At 41.6% G+C, this 21,950-nt stretch overlaps 2 protein-coding genes across 2 annotated transcripts; both read right to left on the bottom strand.

Annotated features, from left to right (window-relative positions):
- Positions 1 to 958: 958 nt before the first annotated feature.
- Positions 959 to 4,010, bottom strand: mcl1b (MCL1 apoptosis regulator, BCL2 family member b). Its single transcript, XM_034697634.1, has 3 exons — positions 3,340 to 4,010; positions 1,943 to 2,193; positions 959 to 1,795 (listed from the first exon to the last, which is right to left on the bottom strand). The coding sequence occupies exons 1-3, from the start codon at positions 3,821 to 3,823 to the stop codon at positions 1,679 to 1,681; spliced, it is 852 nt and encodes a 283-aa protein (XP_034553525.1). The 5' UTR covers positions 3,824 to 4,010; the 3' UTR covers positions 959 to 1,678.
- Positions 4,011 to 6,808: 2,798 nt separating this feature from the next.
- ensab (endosulfine alpha b) lies at positions 6,809 to 21,664 on the bottom strand. Its single transcript, XM_034697147.1, has 3 exons — positions 21,401 to 21,664; positions 15,094 to 15,216; positions 6,809 to 10,316 (listed from the first exon to the last, which is right to left on the bottom strand). The coding sequence occupies exons 1-3, from the start codon at positions 21,647 to 21,649 to the stop codon at positions 10,146 to 10,148; spliced, it is 543 nt and encodes a 180-aa protein (XP_034553038.1). The 5' UTR covers positions 21,650 to 21,664; the 3' UTR covers positions 6,809 to 10,145.
- Positions 21,665 to 21,950: the final 286 nt, after the last annotated feature.

The raw sequence follows: 21,950 nt of genomic DNA, 5'->3' as shown, positions 1-21,950 counted from the left end.
TCAAGAAAATTGCCTCAGCCTGAATTCCCCTCAGAGCAGCAGCAGCAGCATGCTCCACACACCGAGCTGTGCCAGGGTAACCTGGGTGGTGGCTGCTAACATCATTAGCAGCAGGAGAGGACACCAGGAGGTCTGCTGTGGATCATCACCATGGAGAGGAGCTCCTCTCTATTTCCTCCTAAGGCTTCGATTGAGTGTTGTGTTTGTCCTGTAACCCGAGACAACAGGGAGGATCTGAATAAACAAGGGTGCAGCCGCGAAGCAGCATCACCGGGGATCCTGCTGACTGAGGCTGGAGTGGTTTAGGTTTAAGGTTTTGAATGACATTTAGAAGAAGAGTGTGAATGGAAAATGTAGATGTGTTTCTATGTTTATGTTACAAGCCGCAGCAGAAGAGAACAGGGTCATGTTACCGCAAGGACAGTCCAGTCTAGAAACTTTCCTCTGTATAGATTTAATTTAGTTTGAGAGAATGTGACTGAACTTTAGTATCAAGACTCATAAAACTTTAAACAGACAGTCCAGTACCATCCTCTAAACCTCTCACTGGTCTCCAGGCAGCTTAAGACTCACACAGAGCACTGTTGTGAAACTTTCAGGCTGTTGTCAACTTCTTTTTTTTTAACCTAGTTTCACAACAGAGCCTGTGCGGCTGCTTTTCTCTGCTGTGCACCAGCTCTTTGCAGATAACAACCCGTTCAACTGCAGCTCGTGAAAAAAAAAAAACCTGCATATGCAGCTGAGCGACTCAGAGAGGCGCGACCACAGCCTCATCTTATTTCTAGGAAACGAAAGCTGTGGCCTTGTGTTGTGGGCGTGGTGTGAATGAACATCAAAGACCTAGATGTGCGGAGGTGTTAAAGTTAGTTTAAAACGAGGTCACTCCATTTATGACAACAGAGTGTGTGTGTATAACCTTCAACCCCTGACAGAGAGACCATATCCAAAGGTCAAAACATGTGATTTATACTGCTTTTTATTGTTTTATACAGATTTGTGCTAGCTTACAGCTGGATTTGAACTATGTTTCATCGTCTGTAATCCCCTCTTTACTTCCACAAACTGAAGTCTCAGCTTTCGGTGCAGGCATTCAACACAGTCTACATCCTTTCACCTCACAGTCCTCGTTTCCTTTTTCCACGACGGACTCAAACTCTCCAGACAAAAAGTCCTGCATGTGGCGTGCTCCATCTCTTTGCAGATCCAACATTTTCATAACAAGGAAGTAGCGCAACATTAATGCAAATCCACCCCTCTTTCTCTCTCTCTCTCTCGGGCGCGCGCGCAGTAGAGGTGTCCATACAAAGGGATCCAGCCAGGGGTCACGAATGGACAAATGGGCACGGCAGCTTTCCCTTCCATGTCTTCCGAACACCATCAGCACAAGATTGTATTGAAAAAGCAATCAAGCAAGAATCTGCCTGTAACCACTTTAATTTGTTGCGACAGACATTTACACATTTATTATAAAAATAAAATCTTTTTAAATTAAATAATCCTAATTCTTAAAGTTGGCTGATGTCAGAGAGTCTCTTATTGTGAGGATGGGTGTGGAAGGGAGAGGGTCCAAGAAGAGGAGGTGCCACTTCTGACTTGGACATCCAAGCAGTTTGGCTTCAGATTCCTCTGTTTCTTGTTCCAGGTGTAAAAATAAGAAAGTCTCTATGTGTCCTTAAGTTCACCTGATCAACAGGGCCAGTGTTGCCCCGATTCCTGCGAACCCTGCAAAGGCCATGAGTGTCGTCCTCACTGTGGACTCTGGATCTGCTACTCTGAAGAACTCCACAAAGCCATCCTGGAAACAAGGGATTAAAACAAAATTAGAATCAGAGGGCGAGGACTCATTCTAGCCTGACACGTAGACTACATTGCACAACGAGGGCAGTTATGCAACCGTTTCTTTCTTCTACATCCGGTCTTTCAGCTCTTAGTCATAACTCACCCAGGAGTTGTTTTTGACCAGCCAGTCCCTCTGGTCTGTCAGCAGGTATGTTGAGATCTCCTGTCCCACCAGCTCCACACAGTCCCCCCTGCCCTTCTCTTTCAGATACTGAGACACAGCTGCTCCAAACGCGATCAGGCTGGCAATCCTGCCCCAGTTCGTTGTGCCATCTGCGAACAGACTCTTTGCTACTGCACTGACAAAACTGGCATCTTCCCCTCTGTCGTCCAGAGACAGTTTGTTGATCATACCTGGAAAAAGAAAGAAGACATGCATAAATAATTGATCTTGTCTGTGCAATTACACTTCTGTGAAACAGGATGCATCTTTAAAGAGGATGAAACATTGCACTGTTTAAGTGACAGGCATTTATAAAAGGAAAAAAACTTTATTGTGGAGCATTTTGCTCATAAATGGTGAATTAAAAAGCCTGTGTGTGCCATTTCCTCCAAAAATAGTGCCTTAGTTTCATCCAGAAGTAGTTTGGCCTCATAAGAGGAAATGAAAGGCACCTTAAATACTCAGGTTCTGTTTCCCTGAAATTATTATGCAGATTCAGATATTTTCCCATAAGAGGAAATGTGTTTTACAGCAGCAGGAAGGACAAAGACAGCATTGAAATGACTTATATTAATAAAGAGCATGCAAGGGGATGATATCAGCAACATAGATAATAGGAAATATTTTTAAAAATGCATTGAAGGTGTGCAAACGTGCAAATTATCATTAAAAAAATGCATTGCACTTCTTTTGTGGGGATTATTTACTAGGGTTGCAAAATTCCAGGAATTTTCCATGGGAAGAAACCAGGAAGTTACTTAATTGTAGGTTGGCTCAGAATATGGAACTTAAATATTTAACATAATCCTGACTAAAACAAACATTTCATGCAAAGTTGAATATCTATGCTATTCCTCAATCACATGCACAGAGGATTTCTAGAATCCTGCACAGGCTAGGCTTGAGAAGCTTCAGAGATCATGCTTTTTTTATTTGCATGTTGAATGGGACATTTTTGGGGATTGCATTTTTGTTAATTTTTGAATAGGCTGGGTCTGGGGGGCATGAGTCATATTAACCTCAAAATTCCTGTTTTTGTTCTTCAATTAAAGAATTGATTGCTCAATACAATATTTAACACTTGATAAAGTTCTACTTACAAATAAATCTGTTTTAATTGCATTATTTTGGATTCATTCACATTCATGAAGTTTCCAATTTGGAATATTACCATAAATTCTCCAGCTTAACTTCCAATGGAAATTTACCTGTAATTTTCCCCCCCTTTGCAGCACTAATATTCACACTAAATGAAGCTAGCATGCAGCTTGCAACATGCTAAAGCTAGCAGCAGCTGCCTGCATGAAGCCTTGGTACAATAAACCGTCACCACTCACCATTGTATGCGTATCTGTGCTTCTCCAAAACCCCCTCCACGACTCTCTTCAGCGTCGATAGTTCCCTGCTTTCATTCCACCCTGGTTTGGAGTGTCCAGAATACTCTCTGAAGAACCGGCTCAGGAGTTGCCTTGTGTCGTTCTCCAGCACCTCGTACCCGGACGGACAGCTCGACACGTCGGCCTCACTGTCCGACTGAAGCTCGGGAGTACACGGCAGAGAGCCGTCCTCCATGTCCTGGCTATCTTCCAGGAGCCTCTTTTGTGCTGAAAACCCCTTCCCCGAGGTCACTACCAGGTCCTTGGGTCGCTTTGGAGCCTCCACGTTCACGTTGTGGGAGTCTAGAGACGAGTCCATGTCGACTTGAGGCGCGGACGCTCCTGGGCACAAGTGTCCCTCCAAGCCGCCATTTTGTGGGAAATAAACGCTCATGACTCCGGTGGTTACATTAAAGGCTGCCCGCTTCGTAGGAATTATATTCATTTTGTCTCAAATCTCTCTTTCCGTTACTGTTACTTGATTAAATTTAGTGGTAGAGAATTAAAGCTAGCCTGTGTTACTTAAAATGCTAGCCTAGTTCTACTCATTTTGCATTGCAGGGTACTTTTCAAACGGAGGTGGAGGCAGTCAGTACAGCTGCCTTATAAACCAAATGTCGCCCCCGGTACGTCAGCGTGCAGCGTCATCGATTTACGTAAGAAGCAACGTCCTGAACAACTTCCCCCAAACAAACCGTTTTCAAAATGAACTTCCTCATTTTCGGTTTTTGGGTTTTTATTATTACATTAAAAATATTATTTACTCATACAATAAAGTTTTATTCAAAAACACTTTTAATGTTTAAATTAAATTACCTTCATTGATTAAAAATTTTATTTTTATTTTTTTTAAATAACGTCTTTCTAAAATAACGTCTTGCTTTATTCAGCTACTTATAATAATAATAATAATAATAATGATAATGATAATAATAACAATACATTTTGTTTAAAGGTGCCTTTCTTGGCACTCAAGGACACCGCACAGACATATATATATATATATCTATATACATACACGAATTTACATTAAAGGAAACAAAATCAAAATGAAAACAATATAAATTGACAAAGTGGTAGGAAAAAATAAAAACAATAACAAAATGACTTACCTGTTTACTCATTAGAAGTACATAAATACAACTATTCTATTTAACATTATTATCATTTATATTTATTTATTTGTGTGTGTGTATGCATGTGTGTGTGTATGTATGTATGTATGTATGTATGCATGTATGTATGTATGTATGTATGTATGTATGTATGTATGTATGTATGTATGTATGTATGTATGTATGTATGTATGTAATGTATGTATGTATGTATGTATGTATGTATGTATATACAGTATATATATAGTTATTATTTAATTTCATGTATGAACATATTATTTATTTATTTATGTATTTATTTTTTGTATGTGTATATATATGTATATGTTTGAAATTCTGGACCTGTATTGTAAAGCTTGCGTTTTGCCAATAAAAAAACAAATCTTGAAATAAAAAAATAACGTCTTTTTTATTATTATTTTAATTATTTTAATCATAATTATTTGACTTATTGCTTTAACATATATTTATCTTGTATTGATCTGATCTTGTTAACACTACCTTATTTTTAACTTTTCTTTCCACTATTACTTGTTTTATTAATTTCACAGTATTAATTTTATTTCATTTTTAAGTATTTTATTTATTATCATGCCTTTTATTATTTTACTATTGCTGTTTTTTTCTGTCTCTGTTATTCTGTGAAGCACTTTGGGCTGCATGTTTTTTTTTGTATGAAAGGTGCTTTATAAATAAAGTTGAGTTGTTTCTTCAACAAGCTTCCCTTATAAACATATAATATTATTTATTTATTGTTCTCATGATTGTTCTGAAGCTCAAACATAAAACCGGAAGTTCACACACGGTGATTAATTAACAAGATATTTTTGTATTTTTCCATGACATCAATAACGCTATGAATAGTATGCGGCACATTACCGGAAGCACGTCTAACAATCAATCAGTCACCACAGCGACAACATAAACAATGAGAAATGGCACAACAATAACAGAAATATGCAAATGATAGACAAACAGTCGATAGTTTTACCCATAAGTACAGTTTTAACGATTTTGCTCTAAAACCATAAAACTGTATTTCATTTGAGTTTAATACCATTTTTTGTACAGATAGTATTTTTATTTTTATTTAGAATTTATCTAATATTTGTATTTCTTGTCTTTACTGTCTTGTTTTGTCCTTACTGTCTTCTAAGTCCCATCCCAGTGTTCCAATCACCACGTCAAATTCCTTGTGTGTGTGAGCTCACTTGGCAATAAAGCTTTCTTGAATCTTGAATCTTGAATCTTGAAAAGCATATTGATATATAAAGTGGAATTAATACAGCTTCTTCTTCTCCTGATATATGAATCAATAATTGGGAACTTCCTCTGACCTGGCTATAAAATAGAGGAACAAAAAATAAACACCAACCTGGCTTACAAATAATCACACATGATTGTGATAAAACATCATATATATGAATGACACATCTAGCCTCCCTTTAACAATACAATCTGTTTAGTTTAAGGGTTGTAAGTATAGATTGTGATTAATCAATTCTATTATCTCACAAAGATATATTGACAGGCTTCTTCAGGCTGAAGAACAGCAGGGTCTTTGTCTGTCACCTCTTTGTGTTTACTTTCTAGATTTTCATAACTTCTTTTAATTTGTAATTTTTGCTATTTTAATGCTTTTATCCATATTAGACTTTTATCTTTACCTTTTTTATTGTCTTAATTAGTCATGTTTTATCCTATATCTACTTATTTCTTAACTGTTTGCCTTTGTTGTTTATTTATATACATTATTTTTTACAGCCTTTCAGAGGAAATCAAGCTTACCCAATCAGTATTGTCTTTTAAATCTCTTCTCAAAACACACTTTTATAAACGAGCTTTTATATAAATAATCTCTGAGTACCTTTTATCCTATTATTTTTCAGTATCATAGCAAATGTCTGTTCTCATATATGAATGCTGATATGTTTGCATTGTTGTTGATTTGTTGCTTATGGAAAGCACTTTCTAAACTTTGTTATTATTATTATTAGCTATACTTCTATATCCATTTCTGCTTTGTTTAGTCATGATATGTTAGATTGTTATTATTATTATTATTTTTCAATTGCTGTAAATCATTTTGAATTGCATTGATTTGTATGAAAGATGCTTTATAAATAAAGCTTGATTGATTGATTGAGACATAAACAAAACTTTCAATTGTTGGTTGAAAAAGCAGGAACCTTCTGTTCTCATCCGGTCATGATAGAATAATAAAGTGCCTCCCCCTTGTGGTTAATGTAGGGTAGTACACCCTGTGTTTCCAAAATAGACCTGTCCAAAGTACTAAAAGAAAATACAAAGACATCTTATTAATGTAAAAGTTTATTTCAAATACTGACAAAAATCCTCTCACCTACTCCCACACAACTGAAACATTCCAAGTACTCGAGTACTTTCTGAAGTCTTAAAATCATTCCTGTGTTTCCAGTCATCCTCTTTACCATGTAAACCCTTTTTTTTTTTTCTTGGAAGCTAGGGTTCCTCTGATTTCCCTGCAGTTAACTCGGGCCAGGATGACATTTATTTATAATGCAATAAGAGAACACAAGAAACAAAAAAAAAAAAAAAAGAAACAATTTTTTTTTTGCAAAAAAACAACAAGAGAACAGGTCAGGTAAAAGCAGCACAAAAGTACTTCAGAGCACACAGCCTGTCAGTTCTTTATACATTCTGGCACGTGTTTAATTAACATAGCTGAACGAGAGACACCCTGTGAGTCGGGGTTCAAACACACCCTTGCTAATTCCTCTCGTTGAACTGCTCCGTGCAAAGCCAAACATCAAGTAGCATTCAAGACCTCCTGTCCACTGTTGTTTCTATAAACATGTTGCAGCTTTATCACCCTTTTTTTTAAAGCAATATTTGTTTTTTCCAACAGAATGTGATGCCGAATAGTGTTTTCATGTCGTTTACAGTGACATAGAGTTCTCCAGAGTGTTCTTTGAGCTTTGAACAACGAATCATAAAAACATAGTGGCAGAATTGACATTGAGGTTTACCCCAGTCCCAAATTAATGGACTTTACAACAGGCGGTTGGTTTAGGACTCTGACAGAGACGCTTGAGGAGGAGGAGAAGGGTTGAACTATTAGAATCAAGAGGACAGGTGTTCTTTACAGGGTATCATCTCTTAGATTTGTCTTTGACTGAATCAGCAGCATTTACACATATTTTCATATGATACAGATTCACATATCCTCTGCACCTCACCGAGATCGAGCAGAAGTAGTGTTAACAGAAAGGAGAGAGGAACCATTGATCTATGAGACAGTGAAGAGCAGGCGGGAGGAGGGGGGGGGGACACAAACGTCCCTTCCTGTCGAACTCTATTTACATTGGCTAAAACAGAGAACAGCGATGCATTCATACAACACCAGATTAAGCACATACGCTCAGGTCAGTTCTTTTTTCGCCCGCTGCTAATTTGACACATTTTTAAAGTCTGAGTGAAGACGAAGGTGGAGGGTGGAGAGTGTGACGGTGCATGCACCCTATCACCTAGCCTACGTGGTGGAGTGTGCGTCTGTGAAGGTTCCCTGAAGCGTTATTATACAAGGAGGCGGATTCTCAAGTTCCTGAATGCATGGACCGCATGCACTCAAAGCTGCGACAGCAAGGACCCCCAATAACAGAGGTCGAACCACATATATACGATGGAACCAGAGTGCAGAGCACGGGCTCAAACTTCACTAAACAGGTTATAAAATCTCTTGCTGTTTTGCCAAGGGTGCAGTGGGCGTGTTCTTCAGGCATGCAGTGTCCCACTTTAAGCCTGTGATGATGAGCTTAGGAGCTGTGCTGACACCTGTGGTTATCAGGTTGCCTGCTGTTTACTCTGAGATCAAAAATCAGTCTGAGCAGTGTCTGTGAAGAGGAAATGCTTTCAGAGGATGCTGCTGGTTGTAAAGTAGGTCTAGACTGCAACTTAGGTTTGGAGGGGAGTAAAGTATTCTTTTACTTGAGTTAGTGTTTTGAATACGACAGCAAAAACTGTGCCGAGTGGATTCTGAAAGTTGAGGAAACTCCAACAGAAAGTGGAAAGTGAAAGTTTGTCAAGCAGCTAAAATAAGAGATTCTTTGGGAAGTCCCAAATGTGTAAAAACATTCACTGCATCGCCGGACTGTCCGTGAAGGCTTTGACTGTGGTTACTTTTCAAAAGGGACTTAAGTCTGTTCGCGTGTGAGACCAGTGTTTCAAAGATGACCCAAAGTAAGTTACATGAGCGGCGGGTAAACCCTGCGTGAGCCGGAGCAGCTCAAGGCTCCAGCTTTCCTCACGACGACTCTCCCCACAGTCTGACGATGATAGCTGCAGTGTGAAATGTGAAGTTTGGCTCTGATGGTTCAAGCAGAAAAACTCCCCAAGCCAGACATTTTTCCAGATCCGATCCCATATGCGTGTATTTAGCACTACCATCTCTTAGGCATGTTAGCAGGTCTGGGCCTCAAAGTGCCAAGCTTATCACAAATGACGTGCTTTTAGAAGTTTATTTACAGAAGCGTATATATATATATATACTCTACGCAGGGAGTTCAATCCCCCCCTGCAAATCTTTTAGGCTCATAGTAAACACACATCTTGATGCAACTCAACGGCGGCTGAGCTAAGACGGAGCTCAGGTATTGGCAGGGTTCCCGGCCATTAAAAATAAGATGAGGATATACTCAGCTGGCTCTCGCCCTGCGCCCCCTAACCGGAGCGTGTGTGTACACATGGATTGTCAGGACAGCAAACAGGAAAGGAGGGAAGGAAGTGTTAGGGGCTTGTGTGTGTGTGTGTTTTTAATACTTCCTCGCACAAAGAAGATGCTCCACTTCTGTTAGAAAATTAAATTCTCTTTAGTTACAATCATGCAGCATGTTTTGATATTTAAGCAACATGAGCGGAGAGAGGAGGAAACAAAGCGTGGGGGTTTTCGTGTCCCTGTTTGACTGAGCGGCAGCAGACGATGTCAGGTTTTGTTCGACGTAAAAGTTGAGATGAAAGCGATCCTACGTTCACCACTTCCCAATGTGGTGTCAGTGAATAATAAAGAACTTAAGCTAGGCGGCTGCCCACTCACAGATTTGGTATGCAAGCGATGATTCTTCCCTAAACATCTCCCCGCTGAAGCAAGCCACCAACATGGACGTAAAACCAAAAGAGCGTGCTGCGATTATGGTTCCTAACTCCCTTTCGCACATTATTTTGGTGTCATTTAGGATGCAAAAAAAAAAAGAACAAAAGGCATACTATACAGACTACAAAGTGCATTAACTCACCCCATCCAACCCCTGCCTGATGACACACACCTACTGTGATGCATCTTGGAACACCGAAAACCAAGATATAAAGGAGGCGGTAGAGCAGAGTGCGCAGAGGGGGCAGAGCTGTGCGTGGTGGGAAGGCAGAGAAGGCCGCGACCTCGTGGGATCGCCTGAACCTTCATCCCTCCCACCCGGCCCCGCCCACATACAAGCAAAATGGAGTTCTTAAACTTATACAACTCTGCCTGACATGTTAAAGCCAGTGGTGCCTGGGGATAAAAAAGGAGGAGAGGGGGGGTGGGGTGGACAATATTTGGGACATGGGTGAGGAGGAGGAGGAGGAGGGACGTTTGCCGGGAGCCCCAGGGGGTTGGGTTGCTTCTCAGACGGCGGACAGCTAGCCCGCTAGTTTGCTGGTCACCAAGGAGGACTTCCTCTGGGGGAGGTCCTGCGGCGTGGGAATGTGGTCGCCGGTCACCAGGTTCTTGTCGGGCCCCGCCACAGGGAGCTGCTTGTTCTTCATCTTGGCTTTGGCCATGTTGTAGTCGCCCGAGTCGAAGTACTTTGGCTGCGGAGGAGATAAAAGACGCCGACAGCTTTAGAGACAAAGAAAACAACACAACATGTCTCTCTTACAAAACACACACACACACACATGTAGAATGAAAGCATCATGAGTCTGCAGTCTTTCTTTCAGTCTCTGCCCTACTCTGAGGATCACGTCATGGGAATTCAGAGCAAAGTAGAAATGAAGCTTGATCAATCTGTGGCACACCTCTGTGTTTACCGTACAAAGAGGCTTTCATCTCCTTATCTCACATAAGAGGCGTGTGACACCACAGAAGGACAAGCGGCGACTAAAAACCCCTCATCAGCGAAGTCTTCATCATTTATACAAGATGAACTCTGTACTTGAAGCACTCACTGGAATGCAACTCTGGAGTTTTCAAAGTTATTCTGGGTCAAAAGTGTTTCCAGAAGTCTCTAAACCCTGGAACAATCAGGCAACCAATGATCTGACGCAGGACTTCCATCAGATCCGTGTCCGGTCCATCTCCGATCCTCTGCGGTCTGGCTCCGTGCTCTCTTGTCCGTCAACACCCAACGGTTTCAGAACGCAGCACGGAGCAGGACCGGCGGACAGCTGGAGTCACGTGGAAGTTAACACATTGACTAGAATAGAAACCTATCAGATCTGGTGCCGTGACGGATCAGAGACGGACCAGACTCAGACAGAAATATGGCAAATTTACACTAGAAGTCACAGAACTCAGATAAGAGATGTATAGTGAGTGACTTTTACAATGGAATACTGTGCATCCCAAGTATTGAAGTACAAAAATATTAAAGGTGACATATCATGCAAAATGGACTTTTTAATGGTTCTCTACCAGAAATATGTGTCCCTGTCTACAAACCTCCTGAAAAGTAAAAGAATCCATTCTGCCCCTGTTCTGATTTCTCCACCTTTCTGTAAATGTGTGTGAAACCAGCCGTTTCAGTTTTCAGTGTTTTGCATACGTAACAACAATATCCGGTCTGTAACAGGAAGTCAGAGCTCGGAGCTTGTTCAGCCCATAGACTGTATAAAATACAACTCAACCCCTCCTCTGTTTTTCATTCCCTGCACACATGTGTGCTAACAAGGAGCTTAGGAGGGAGGCATGCTAGTTGTAGGCTGTCTTAATAAACACAAAGGTCGGTTTTACTCCCCACGACTGCAGATTTGAAGATCTAGTGGAGGCATGTCCAAAGTATGGCCCGGGGGCCAATCGCGGCCCAAGATCCATTTATCTATGGCCCCAAGCTTCCATCTTAAAACGTGTTAATTATAGCACAGAAATTAATCACATTCTGAATCATCAGCACTGGGAATTCTGCAAGACGGCAATAAAGAAGAAACACAAGAACTCTTAAAGCTGACAGGTTTTCAAATTAATGTCTTTATCATGATGTGAAAATGTTAATCAGGAGTGTGAAGAAGAAGAAGAAGAAGAAGAAGAAGAAGAAGAGGAAGAAGAAGAAGAAGAAGAAGAAGAAGAAGAAGAAGAAGAAGAAGAAGAAGAAGAAGAAGAAGAAGAAGAAGAAGAAGAAGAAGAAGAAGAAGAAGAAGAAGAAGAAGAAGAAGAAGAAGAAGAAGAAGAAGAAGAAGAAGAAGAAGAAGAAGAAGAAGAAGAAGAAGAAGAAGAAGAAGAAGAAGAAGAAGAAGAAGAAGAAGAAGAAGAAGAAGAAGAAGAAGAAGAAGAAGAAGAAGAAGAAGAAGAAGAAGAAGAAGAAGAAGAAGAAGAAGAAGAAGAAGAAGAAGATGATTTTGGATGTAGTGGTAAAGTAGCTCTGCCAAAAGCTAGATAATAGTGAGTATGAACTCTTTTTAAATGTTATTTCATTACGAGCCTTTCTTGCACACTTTTTTCATTTCAGTAATCAGGTTAGTAACTAGCTAAATACTGCGATGTGCAATGCTCATGGTGGATTAAGGTGGGGTCAGACTGAGTCTTACCCTGTCTTGGTGTTGGGTCTCTGTCCATAATTTGACATAGAGTGGTCTAGACCTGCTCTGTTTGTAAAAGCGTCTTGAGATAACGTTTGTTGTGATCTGGCACTATACAAATAAAGATTGATTGATTGACATCAGAGCGACTTTGAAGGCTTTCAGGACCAATCAGGATCTTTTGTTCCAGCGTTTAAGTCCATGTTGAAGGAAACTCCCCTGAGGTGCATTATTGCAAAGAAGTGGGATTGTGATATTAAACATCTTATGGAGCAATCAGGTTGCACTGTGCAGAATCAATCACTAAAAAGAAAGAGAAACAGAAATGTCCTCTCTCAGATTTCATCACTCTCTGATCCTCCTTCTGGAAGTTTTGTTGTGATTAAGTGCCGGAATTTACTTTTTGGCTTTCCCCTCCGCCCGCCTCAGCTACTCCTCCTCCTCGTCAGTGATTTCCCACAATGACTTTCAACAATCTCCAGAGGTGGAAGTTCTCAGTGCCATATACAGTCGGCGTAGGAGGAGGGTTTTTTTTTTCTCAAATGAAGGAAAGTTAGAGAGGTGGAGAGACAGAGAGAGAGAGAGAGAGAGAGAGAGAGAGAGAGAGAGAGAGAGAGAGAGAGAGAGAGAGAGAGAGAGAGAGAAAGATAGCGGTGTGTGTTTTCTCCTGCTGTTCACATTACAGGTAAAACATCATCTGTTGTTCTGAACACCAAAGAGGATGAACCGTGTTCAGAAGAGGTTTTCCTCTCCGCTTCGATTGATCTCGCCTCGGAGGATTGTTGAAAGGACTACAGGATGCCAACTTTTGGAGAACACCTCTGCTTTCTACTCTTCATATCACATTTTAAATGATCTAAAAACATCTTAATGTGTTCATATGAAGTCAGATACCTGCAGCATTATAAAACAGAGTATACAGAGGAGCTGTAAAATAAAAACAGGATGTTCTCCGGGCTGCTTTGAACACAACACTGTCAGTTTGTCTCTGTGGTTTTTAGTCAAAAGTAAGTCTAGGATTCTTAAACCTGAACCCTATTGTTTTTTTTTCACTGAGGAAAAATCTAAGAGTTACTTTGAATATTTTCTCATTTTAAAAGTAAAATTTTTCATTGTTTTTACTGGTGTCTGGTTGTAATTAGGGATGCACTGAAATGAAAACTCTTGGCTGCAACCGAAAACCAAAAATGAGGAAACCAAGGCCGAAAACCCAAATAAATGATTATGCCAATTATTAGTAGGGAGACCCGGGACAGTTGTAACATTTCTCTCTTTGGATTTGAGATTAAGCCATGCATTTTTTGTTTGTGTTGCACAGGCATTTTCTAGGCTCTTTAACCTCAAATGTGACTTTGAAAAAACATCTTTTGTAAGTCCTTAAAGGCCCTGTGAGGAGTTTTGAACTGGCTAAGAAACAGACTGAAAATGATACCGATGCCTCTTTATGACCTTCAATAGCAAACAAGACCATCAGCGACATGTCTTTAAAGTTTATGCTCAAAAAAACACTTTGAAATCAGATTTTGGTCTGCCTGAAAAGCCCTCTTCTTCAGTCCTCCTCAGAACACTCTGTTTTCTCTCTGACCACGCCCCCTCAGGAAGTGGATGTGGCCTCGGCTCTCCAGCACGTTGATCTAATGTTTACATGTTGGCTGAATATACACGGCTGCTCAGAGATCACGTTACTTCAACCCTCTGAATCTGATCCAGAATCTGACCCTGACGGAGAGGCGCCTGCAGCAGGACCTTTCTGAACCATTGGTCACAGATTTATTGTTTCTTGTTGTTTTATTTATCAGTATGTAGACGTGTGTCTTGGTACACAGCTACGACATGTAGCTATGTGGCTATGCTAATTAGCGCTAGCACTTATCCATGATAAATAAAAATCATCCACTAGATCTTCAAATCTGCAGACGTGTGGAGTAAAACCGACCTCTGCCAGAAAGGCAGGACCTTTCTGAAGGATTGGTCACAGATTCTGTGTTTCTTGTTGTTTTATTTGTCAGTATGTAGACGTGTGTCTTGTTACACAGCTACAGCTACAGCTATGAACATGTAGCTATGTGGCTATGCTAACTAGCGCTAGCACTTATCCATGATAAATAAAAATCATCCACTAGATCTTCAAATCTGCAGACGTGGGGAGTCAAAGCGACCTTTGTGTTTATTAAGACAGCCTACAACTAGCATGCCTCCCTCCTAAGCTCCTTGTTAGCACACGTGTGCAGGTAATGAAAAACGGAGGAGGGGTTGAGTTGTATTTTATACAGTCTATGGGCTGAACAAACTCCGAGCTCTGACTCCGTGACAGACCGGATATTGTTGTTACGTAACAAAAAGTAGACAGGGACACATATTTCAGGTAGAGAACCATTAAAAAGTCCATTTTGCATGATATGTCACCTTTAACTACAACAAAAAAACTGTCAGAGCCAGGCCTGGAGTCATCAGGTCAGAGGTTTTCAGAGGACCAGAAAGACAACATGGATGAGGAGAGGAGTCGGATATTAATTAATGCAGTAATTATCGCGGGAAACCTCGGTCACATGACTCCAGCATGACTGCTGCGGATCAGAGACGGACCAGACACGGATCTGGTGGAAGTCCCGTGTAACAGACTGAGCCTGTCAGAGGCAAAAACAAACACCTTTAGAGAGCCTACTTCAATGAAGTCGTCATAATGATGTAAAGGTAGAGCTCAAGTTTAAAAATAGTGGAATCACCCTTTAAATGATCACAGAGCACGAGCTGAAACACTTTCAAATACGTGATGTTTGTAGTTTTTAATGAGACACATCCTCGTCACTTCCCTGTCCTCATCCCGGGCCACGTTATACTCATGGTCACTCACCCCTTTCTGTAGTCTCTTCATCAAAAATTCTGATCCTCCGGGCTTGTGGTTGAGTTGGGGGTACTTGGCTTTCAGCTTGGCCTCCTCCGCCTTCACTGGGTTCGCATTCTTCTCCTGACAGTCCTGTGGAGACAAAAACAAACGGAGGTAAACACCTCTCCTCTGCAGCAAACAGGGACCCTTCACATGTTCAGCTCATCATACGTCTTCAGGAAGCACAGCTGGACCAGATGCTTGTGTGACAGGCGCTCGTTTACGGTCAAGCCTGCAATCCCAGAAATGCTGAAACACCGACATTCCTGCAGAAACATCTACCGGGGGGTAAACACGGACACTCCAAAACAGCACTTGGAAACGCTCTGCTGTGAGCCGGGCTTTAAAGCTACGACAGTGACTGGTGGGAACTGGAGCTACTTTATGTTAGCATGAGTCACAGTGTGATTGTTCTTTCATTACAGAGTCTCTTCTCCCCATCATGCCTGAGAGGAGAAACCTCTAAAAGGAGGACAAAGCTTGGAACAAACAAACCTGAAAAGGACTTTTAGAAGCTTGTACTGAAATTCAACAACTCTTGATATTCTTTTGGTCCCGTGCAAAAAGTCCCAAAAAATGGCTTAATAGCGCCCCCTTCTTTCCAACTGGGCATCCCTTCAACACGGTTCAACTTACATGCATGACATTCTTTTTCACATATCTATCAGGCCAAGACCTACAAAAAAGATCCATAATGTCTTAGTGAAATCCCAACAGGAAGTCGGCCATCTTTCTTTTCTTTCAGTTTTTCACCTGATTGGCAAGGGTATGTATTTAAGAGATCTGGCCCTAGTCCTTTTCTCTGATCAAGTCCAAACCACGCACATTTTGTAGTAGACACATTGAAGATTCAAAGTTATCCGAAAAGTTTCAAGACATCTAAAAATTGTGGGCGTGGCAGACATTCAGGCGATGCATCAAATGCACATATCTCGCCATAAACAGGAAATGGATTTTTGGGGGCTTTAAAATGCACAGATTCTCACCAAATCGACCACACGCATCGGCCGCGCATCCCATTTATATATTTTGGAACTCTTGTCCAAAAAATTCTATATCTGCTCCATAGCACCCCCTTAAGGATTAAAAAAAAGGGTAAAAAAAACCTCCCCATAGAGTTTTTTTTGAGCTATGTGCACGATTTGGAATATGCATATTCAGGGCATCAGGGCGCACAAAAAAGCCTCTTGCACCCATATCCTAAAACCAACAGAAGGAGCGCCACCTAGCTTTGAATGTGAAAAATGGCCCCCCCAAGTAGGGGTGCATACTTTTACGGTACACAGCAACACCTGCTGCTCATCAGGCCGTGGCGCACATCAGGTGGTGGTTGCAGGTGTGCGAGGGCCCGTTCATTGCCGCTTGCGTCTTTAATTAACATTTGAGAGCAGACTGATCCACACATGTCATCACAAGTCCTCTGCCTGTGGCATCGAGCGTCATGATAGAGCAAAGTTAGCAAGGACTCAAAGTGCTGCAGTCACACGGGGAATACCAGAACCCATCCTTTGACATTAACGTCAGATCACAAATAAAAACATGAAGGAGGTCAGCAGGTTACGGGAATAAGGACAACCTGAGAATGACTCACCTTCTACTTTTGTATTGCCGATATGAAGAGTTGAAAGCAGCTATGACATACGGCAGAGTGGAATGGTTGTATAATTTAACGCTCATAAGCTATTTCTATTTCCAGAGCATGTTCAGACATGAACAGGGATCACTTCATCTGTGATCTTTGTGTTTACTTCGCTTTCTGGTCTCCTTTTCTAAATGACAGCGTCTTATCTGTCTTTGCAAATGATCTATGCATGGAGCAATAATATGAGGCAATCATAATCACTCTTTAACAATAATAAACTGGAGCCAGTTAACATTAGAAACCTGAAAGAGCAGCTCGTCATGCCTTTCAGTGTGATAATCAAGACGGCAGTAAACCGCTTCTTCTTCTTGATAAGTTTCCACATGACAAGCTTTATTTTGTGTCCTAGGTGTCAGACTTAAGGTGCATTTCGACCAAGAGTTCTGGGGTCTTTTAGCCCCCAGAACTACTTTACCCGGACCTAAAAGGTTCCTGTGCCCCCATTGTTGTCTGCTTTTCGACCGTGGGCTGAAGTCCTGGGTAGATTGTGCAAATCAGGCCAGTGATGTATGGAGGGGAAAAATAGTAAATGCACTACACCACCAGACCAGTAGAGGGCAGTAAAACAAAGACGAATGCCATTCATCACAGATGACACCATAGAAGCAGACGGACAGGCAGGTATCATTATGAGCAACACAACAGTTAGCCTGTTAGCATGAAGAGACTCAGCTGGTCTGTTTTAGATGGTGCTATATTTCATCACAGATGGATTCACTGAATCAACACGTGAGAGGAGATAAGCGCGAGTAGCAAAGACGTTTCAACACGGCTTTAAAATCCTTTTGAATAAAAAATTTATCAAAAAATAATTGACAAAAAAAATTGAAAAACAAAAAATTGAAAAACAAAAAATTGAAAAACAAAAAATTGAAAAAAAAATTTTTGGGAAAAAAAATTTGACAAAAAGAATTGACAAAAATTTTGAAAAAAAAAATTTGACTAACAAAATTTGAAAAAATAAAAAAAAAAATTGGCAAAAAAGTTTGAAAAAAAAAAATTACATTTTTTTTTCACAAAAATAAATTTGACAAAAAAGTTGACCCGGAGCCTGTCGAAAAAAAATAGTTTTCCTCAAATTTGAAATTGTGCTCCAAAAGCAGAAAAACATGAAAAGATTTGAAAATTTTGCGCCTGCGGTTAAAACATGGAAAAAGCAATGAATGAATCAACACGAGAGAGGAGATAAGCGCGAGTAGCAAAGACGTTTCAACACGGCTTTAAAATCCTTTTGAACTCAAAAAGCCGTGGCAGAGATCGGCCGGCGTTTTGGTTTAAACAGCGACCCTGTTAACTGGAGACTCCCAGCCGGATGCATCCCTCATAAACGTCTTTAGACGATCATTAAATATCTGATGAGGATATTTGGAAATCTTAATAAAAACTAAACTAGTTTGCATTCCCAGGAACTCCCTCTGTGTTTCAACAGCTGTGTAAACTCCACAAACACTGACACGTTCAGCTGAAGGTCTACAGTTTACAGGGTCACTTTTAAAACCGGAACACCGGGAGGAGAGACGCATTCACGGTGGGCTGAGAGAAGACTACTGTTACAAGCTGCTAAATCAAGAGAATCACAGCTTCTTCTTTTGAAAAGTACACACACATACAAAAAAGATAGAACAAATAAAAACTAATGAAAGAAAGAGAAATCAAGAGAATCACAGATGTGTGTGATGTTATTGTGGACGGAGGTCGGAATAAAAACACTGCGGTTAATCTACCAATCAGACACGTTCAGCATTGCAGGCCCTGCCCCCCCGAAAGTCCTGGGACCTTTGAAAAGTACTACCCCAGAGCAGAGGCTTTTTAGGGGGAAGATTTTTTACCCCTGAACTAAATTTAGAACCTGGCTCCACCGGTCAAAACGCACGTAGTTCAGGGGTAAAGTTCCTCCGGTTGAAAAGCGCCTTTTGTGTCCTCGGTGTAACACTTAAGAAGCCATTGATGACAAAGTTCACAGTTTAATCCCTGCTGTCTTCTCATCTGCATTCACTGGTGACGTTTTTATGATCACTCATAAAGAATCCTGAAATTGAGGTCACAAAGAATGAAGTTGACAAAGCATTCTGGTTCTTAAGACGCCAGGAAGCAATAACAAAAGCATGAGGTGGCCTTTTGTATACACAACAGACGTTTGTGTTGCTCTTCGTTAACACCACCAGCCAAACTGGAAGGTACCAGCCATTCAAGTCCCTGACAGGTGTAAACTGAAGTCAGTAATTCAAGCCATCGGAACACACCTTGTTTGTGCAGGTGAATGTGAATCATTGGCTCTGACTGCACATTCACACTCTGTCAGGTTAAAGAAGGTGTACAGGCATGAACAGCTACAGCAGAGGCCATTTCTGCACTCTCTTCACACACACCTGGAGCTCCCGGGCAACACGCGGTGCAGGCGAGATAGGGCACTCAGCCTGGAACAGCCTGCCAGGGCCGGGGCGAAAATGTGACTCAGGACATGGAAGCCAATGAACTGAGTCCCTCAGGAGAAGGGGGTGGAGGGGTGGTGGTACTGAGTGTGCTGATTCACTTGGGTTCATGAGGAGAAATTTATGAGATACTATATTTGACCCCAATGCAGGGAGGCGGCAGAACCCAAAACCAGTGGATCGGTTTTTAATGGCAGAACAGGGGGAGAAAAAAGAAACCTGAGGTAGTTTCAAAGTTTGACTTCCTGCTTGTTTCAGTGTCCTCAGTTGTTACGCTCTGAAAGAGCTGAGGCCCTGCAGAGTCTGACCTCAAGCTAACACCTGTCCACAGATTTTCCAGAGCCTGTGGAAAGAAACTGAACCCACATGACGACTCTTTCATTCCAGCATCAATGGGAAGAGTGTTTGGCAAGTCTGGTCGCACACTAGAGAAGCAGCTCACATTAGCTGTATGCATAGACTGTATAAAATATGGACGTAGTATCCGTGACGTCGCCCATCTGTTTCTGGGATCTGGCCAATAGTCGGTGGCAGCCATATTGCTGATGTCGTGCGATTGTGACGTAAAGAGGCGGGCTTTGAGCCTCCTCGCCAACGGCTACAGTGTTCCCGCCTGTCAGTCAAGTCAGCTGTGCCTCTCATTGGAAGACTAGTAATCTCAATATCTTTGAAATTACAGCGTTATGAAATCCCTCACCCCCTGTACAGCGTGTGCCGACCGAATGGACGTGTTGTGATCATATCTGAGAGTTTATGTTGCTTCCATGCTGTCGAGTGTCGCTCAATAATGCCTCTGCTTGTTCCCAGTGCCTCATCAAACCTGTTTCACACTACAACAGGTAAGGGATGGCCAATAGGTGTGTGAGGAGACGCGCCAATCTGTAACCTGCTGTGCAACCAGTAAAGTAAACCCAAGGACAAGGTGTAACATCCACATGTGTTATTCATCTGTCATGTACATCCAGGTGTTTTTAAAGACTGGCAATAAAGATATGTGAATTATCAAGCAACTAAAGGCCTTATCTGATATCTTACAGTTTTATGGAGCGCTTCAGGGCTGCACAGGTTTGGCCTCGCCCTCCAAATGGGCGGCACAGGTTTGATTCCAACCTGCAGCACTTTACTGCATGTCATTCCCCCCTCTCTCTCTCTCTCTCTTTCCAAGTTCCTAGTGTAACCACTGTCCTATCCTCCAATAAAGACATAAAAAGGCTCAAAATAAACATTAAGAAGGGCATCTGGATTGAAAATGATCTGATGTGATGCATGCAGGTGAGAAAAACATGCATGCAGGCTTGCATATGACAGGCCTCAGGATAGTGAGCATGCTTTTTGAAGCAGTCAGATAAAAAAATGAAGGTAGCTATCAGTGAAGTTTATCAATTTGTGCAAATAAGTGCAGAAAAATGCCTGGAAAAACAAGTTGTTAACACAAGTAATGCATCAATTTATCATCACATTTGCATCATTATAATGCAGTCTATGTTGTATAATATATTGCAGGCCCAATTTCTTCCAGATTTTTCACAGAGTTCTGCAGACTAGCTTACTTTTGGATCCTGTTAGCCTGTTTTCGCATTGTGCAAACTGATCCTACGACACAAAAACAGCAGACATAAATAGCAGGCCCTATGCTACTGGATGCATTTTCTATCCCATAATGTAGTCTGATAAAAAAAAAGTGCACATCTCTGTCGTTGTTATGACACTGTGGAAATGCGGAACTACCTCTGTCACATTGCAGATGTTGTCACAGACAGGGGGGGAAGACCATCTGGAGTCTCAGGCCATGTGACAGCCAGGACTAAGAGTTAAACTGGCCTCCCTGATGCATGCGTCTCCACTGGATCGAAGACCACTTACTTAATTAGCCACATTACTGCCTTTATTTAGTGACTTTCGGCCTGTCATGGCATGTTTTCAGACCCTTCCAGGACAGACCAATGAGGCCCCGAGCTGTTGTGGACTTCCCAGCCAATGACACAAGGCAAGGGGACAAAACAAAGTGACACACTAGCAAGGTGCTCTTCCAGCAGGGTCAGACACAGTGGTGACATTTCAGACACACATATATATTCACCCCAGCTTTAAAGTCTCCCCTGCTTCTGCTGAGCAAACACAGTTTACTTAAGCTAGCTGGTGTTAGCATGCTCGGTGGTTAGCCAACAACACTGAGACAGCAGAGAGAGAAGGAACCCACCTGTTTTTCGTCCTCGTAGTCCACCTGCGTGTCGGAGTCCAGGTTTTCCGTCGACATGGTGTGTGTGTGTGAGATAAAGCAAGTGTCCCGTTCAACGGACAGCTCACAGAGATGAGAACACAAGGCACCGTTAGATGTACCTGGACTGTAATCCTCCTTTTCTAGACACGACTGCTGCTGCTGCTGCTCCCCAACAAAGATGGCGTAACGAGCTGTGACATCAGCAGCTAGGGTAGGTTTTCCCTGCATGTGATTGACGGATTACAGTAACCAATAGGAGAGAGGCAGCCGTTCGCTCGGAGCCAATGGGAGCTCGAGCCCTGTGATTGACAGCTCTGTTGTCCAATCAGCGTTCTTTATGTATGGCCGCACTGCATCAACACAAAGCACCTTTTTGACACAAAATGTACACTAACCACGAAACTTGTGTGCATTTTATTCAACACAGTTTACATTATTGCAACACATTAATACATTTCAGGCTCGTCAAACAGTGATAGTTGTCATTTATGTTGTTTTTTGTTATACACTCAGAACAAGCACTCTGCTC

Source organism: Notolabrus celidotus, chromosome 12 (assembly GCF_009762535.1).
Source record: "Notolabrus celidotus isolate fNotCel1 chromosome 12, fNotCel1.pri, whole genome shotgun sequence".
NCBI lineage: Eukaryota > Metazoa > Chordata > Actinopteri > Labriformes > Labridae > Notolabrus > Notolabrus celidotus.
This window is presented reverse-complemented; position numbering and strand designations above follow the sequence as displayed.

Excerpts from the sequence above, each read along its gene's own strand:
- ensab (XM_034697147.1), bottom strand. The coding sequence starts at position 21,649 with ATGCAGGGAAAACCTACCCTAGCTGCTGATGTCACAGCTCGTTACGCC. Across the intron at positions 15,217-21,400 it reads ACTACGAGGACGAAAAACAG|GACTGTCAGGAGAAGAATGC; the intron begins GTGGGTTCCTTC and ends TTGTCTCCACAG. Across the intron at positions 10,317-15,093 it reads TGAAGAGACTACAGAAAGGG|CCAAAGTACTTCGACTCGGG; the intron begins GTGAGTGACCAT and ends TCTCCTCCGCAG.
- mcl1b (XM_034697634.1), bottom strand. The coding sequence starts at position 3,823 with ATGAATATAATTCCTACGAAGCGGGCAGCCTTTAATGTAACCACCGGA. Across the intron at positions 2,194-3,339 it reads GCACAGATACGCATACAATG|GTATGATCAACAAACTGTCT; the intron begins GTGAGTGGTGAC and ends TTCTTTTTCCAG. Across the intron at positions 1,796-1,942 it reads TGGTCAAAAACAACTCCTGG|GATGGCTTTGTGGAGTTCTT; the intron begins GTGAGTTATGAC and ends CCTTGTTTCCAG.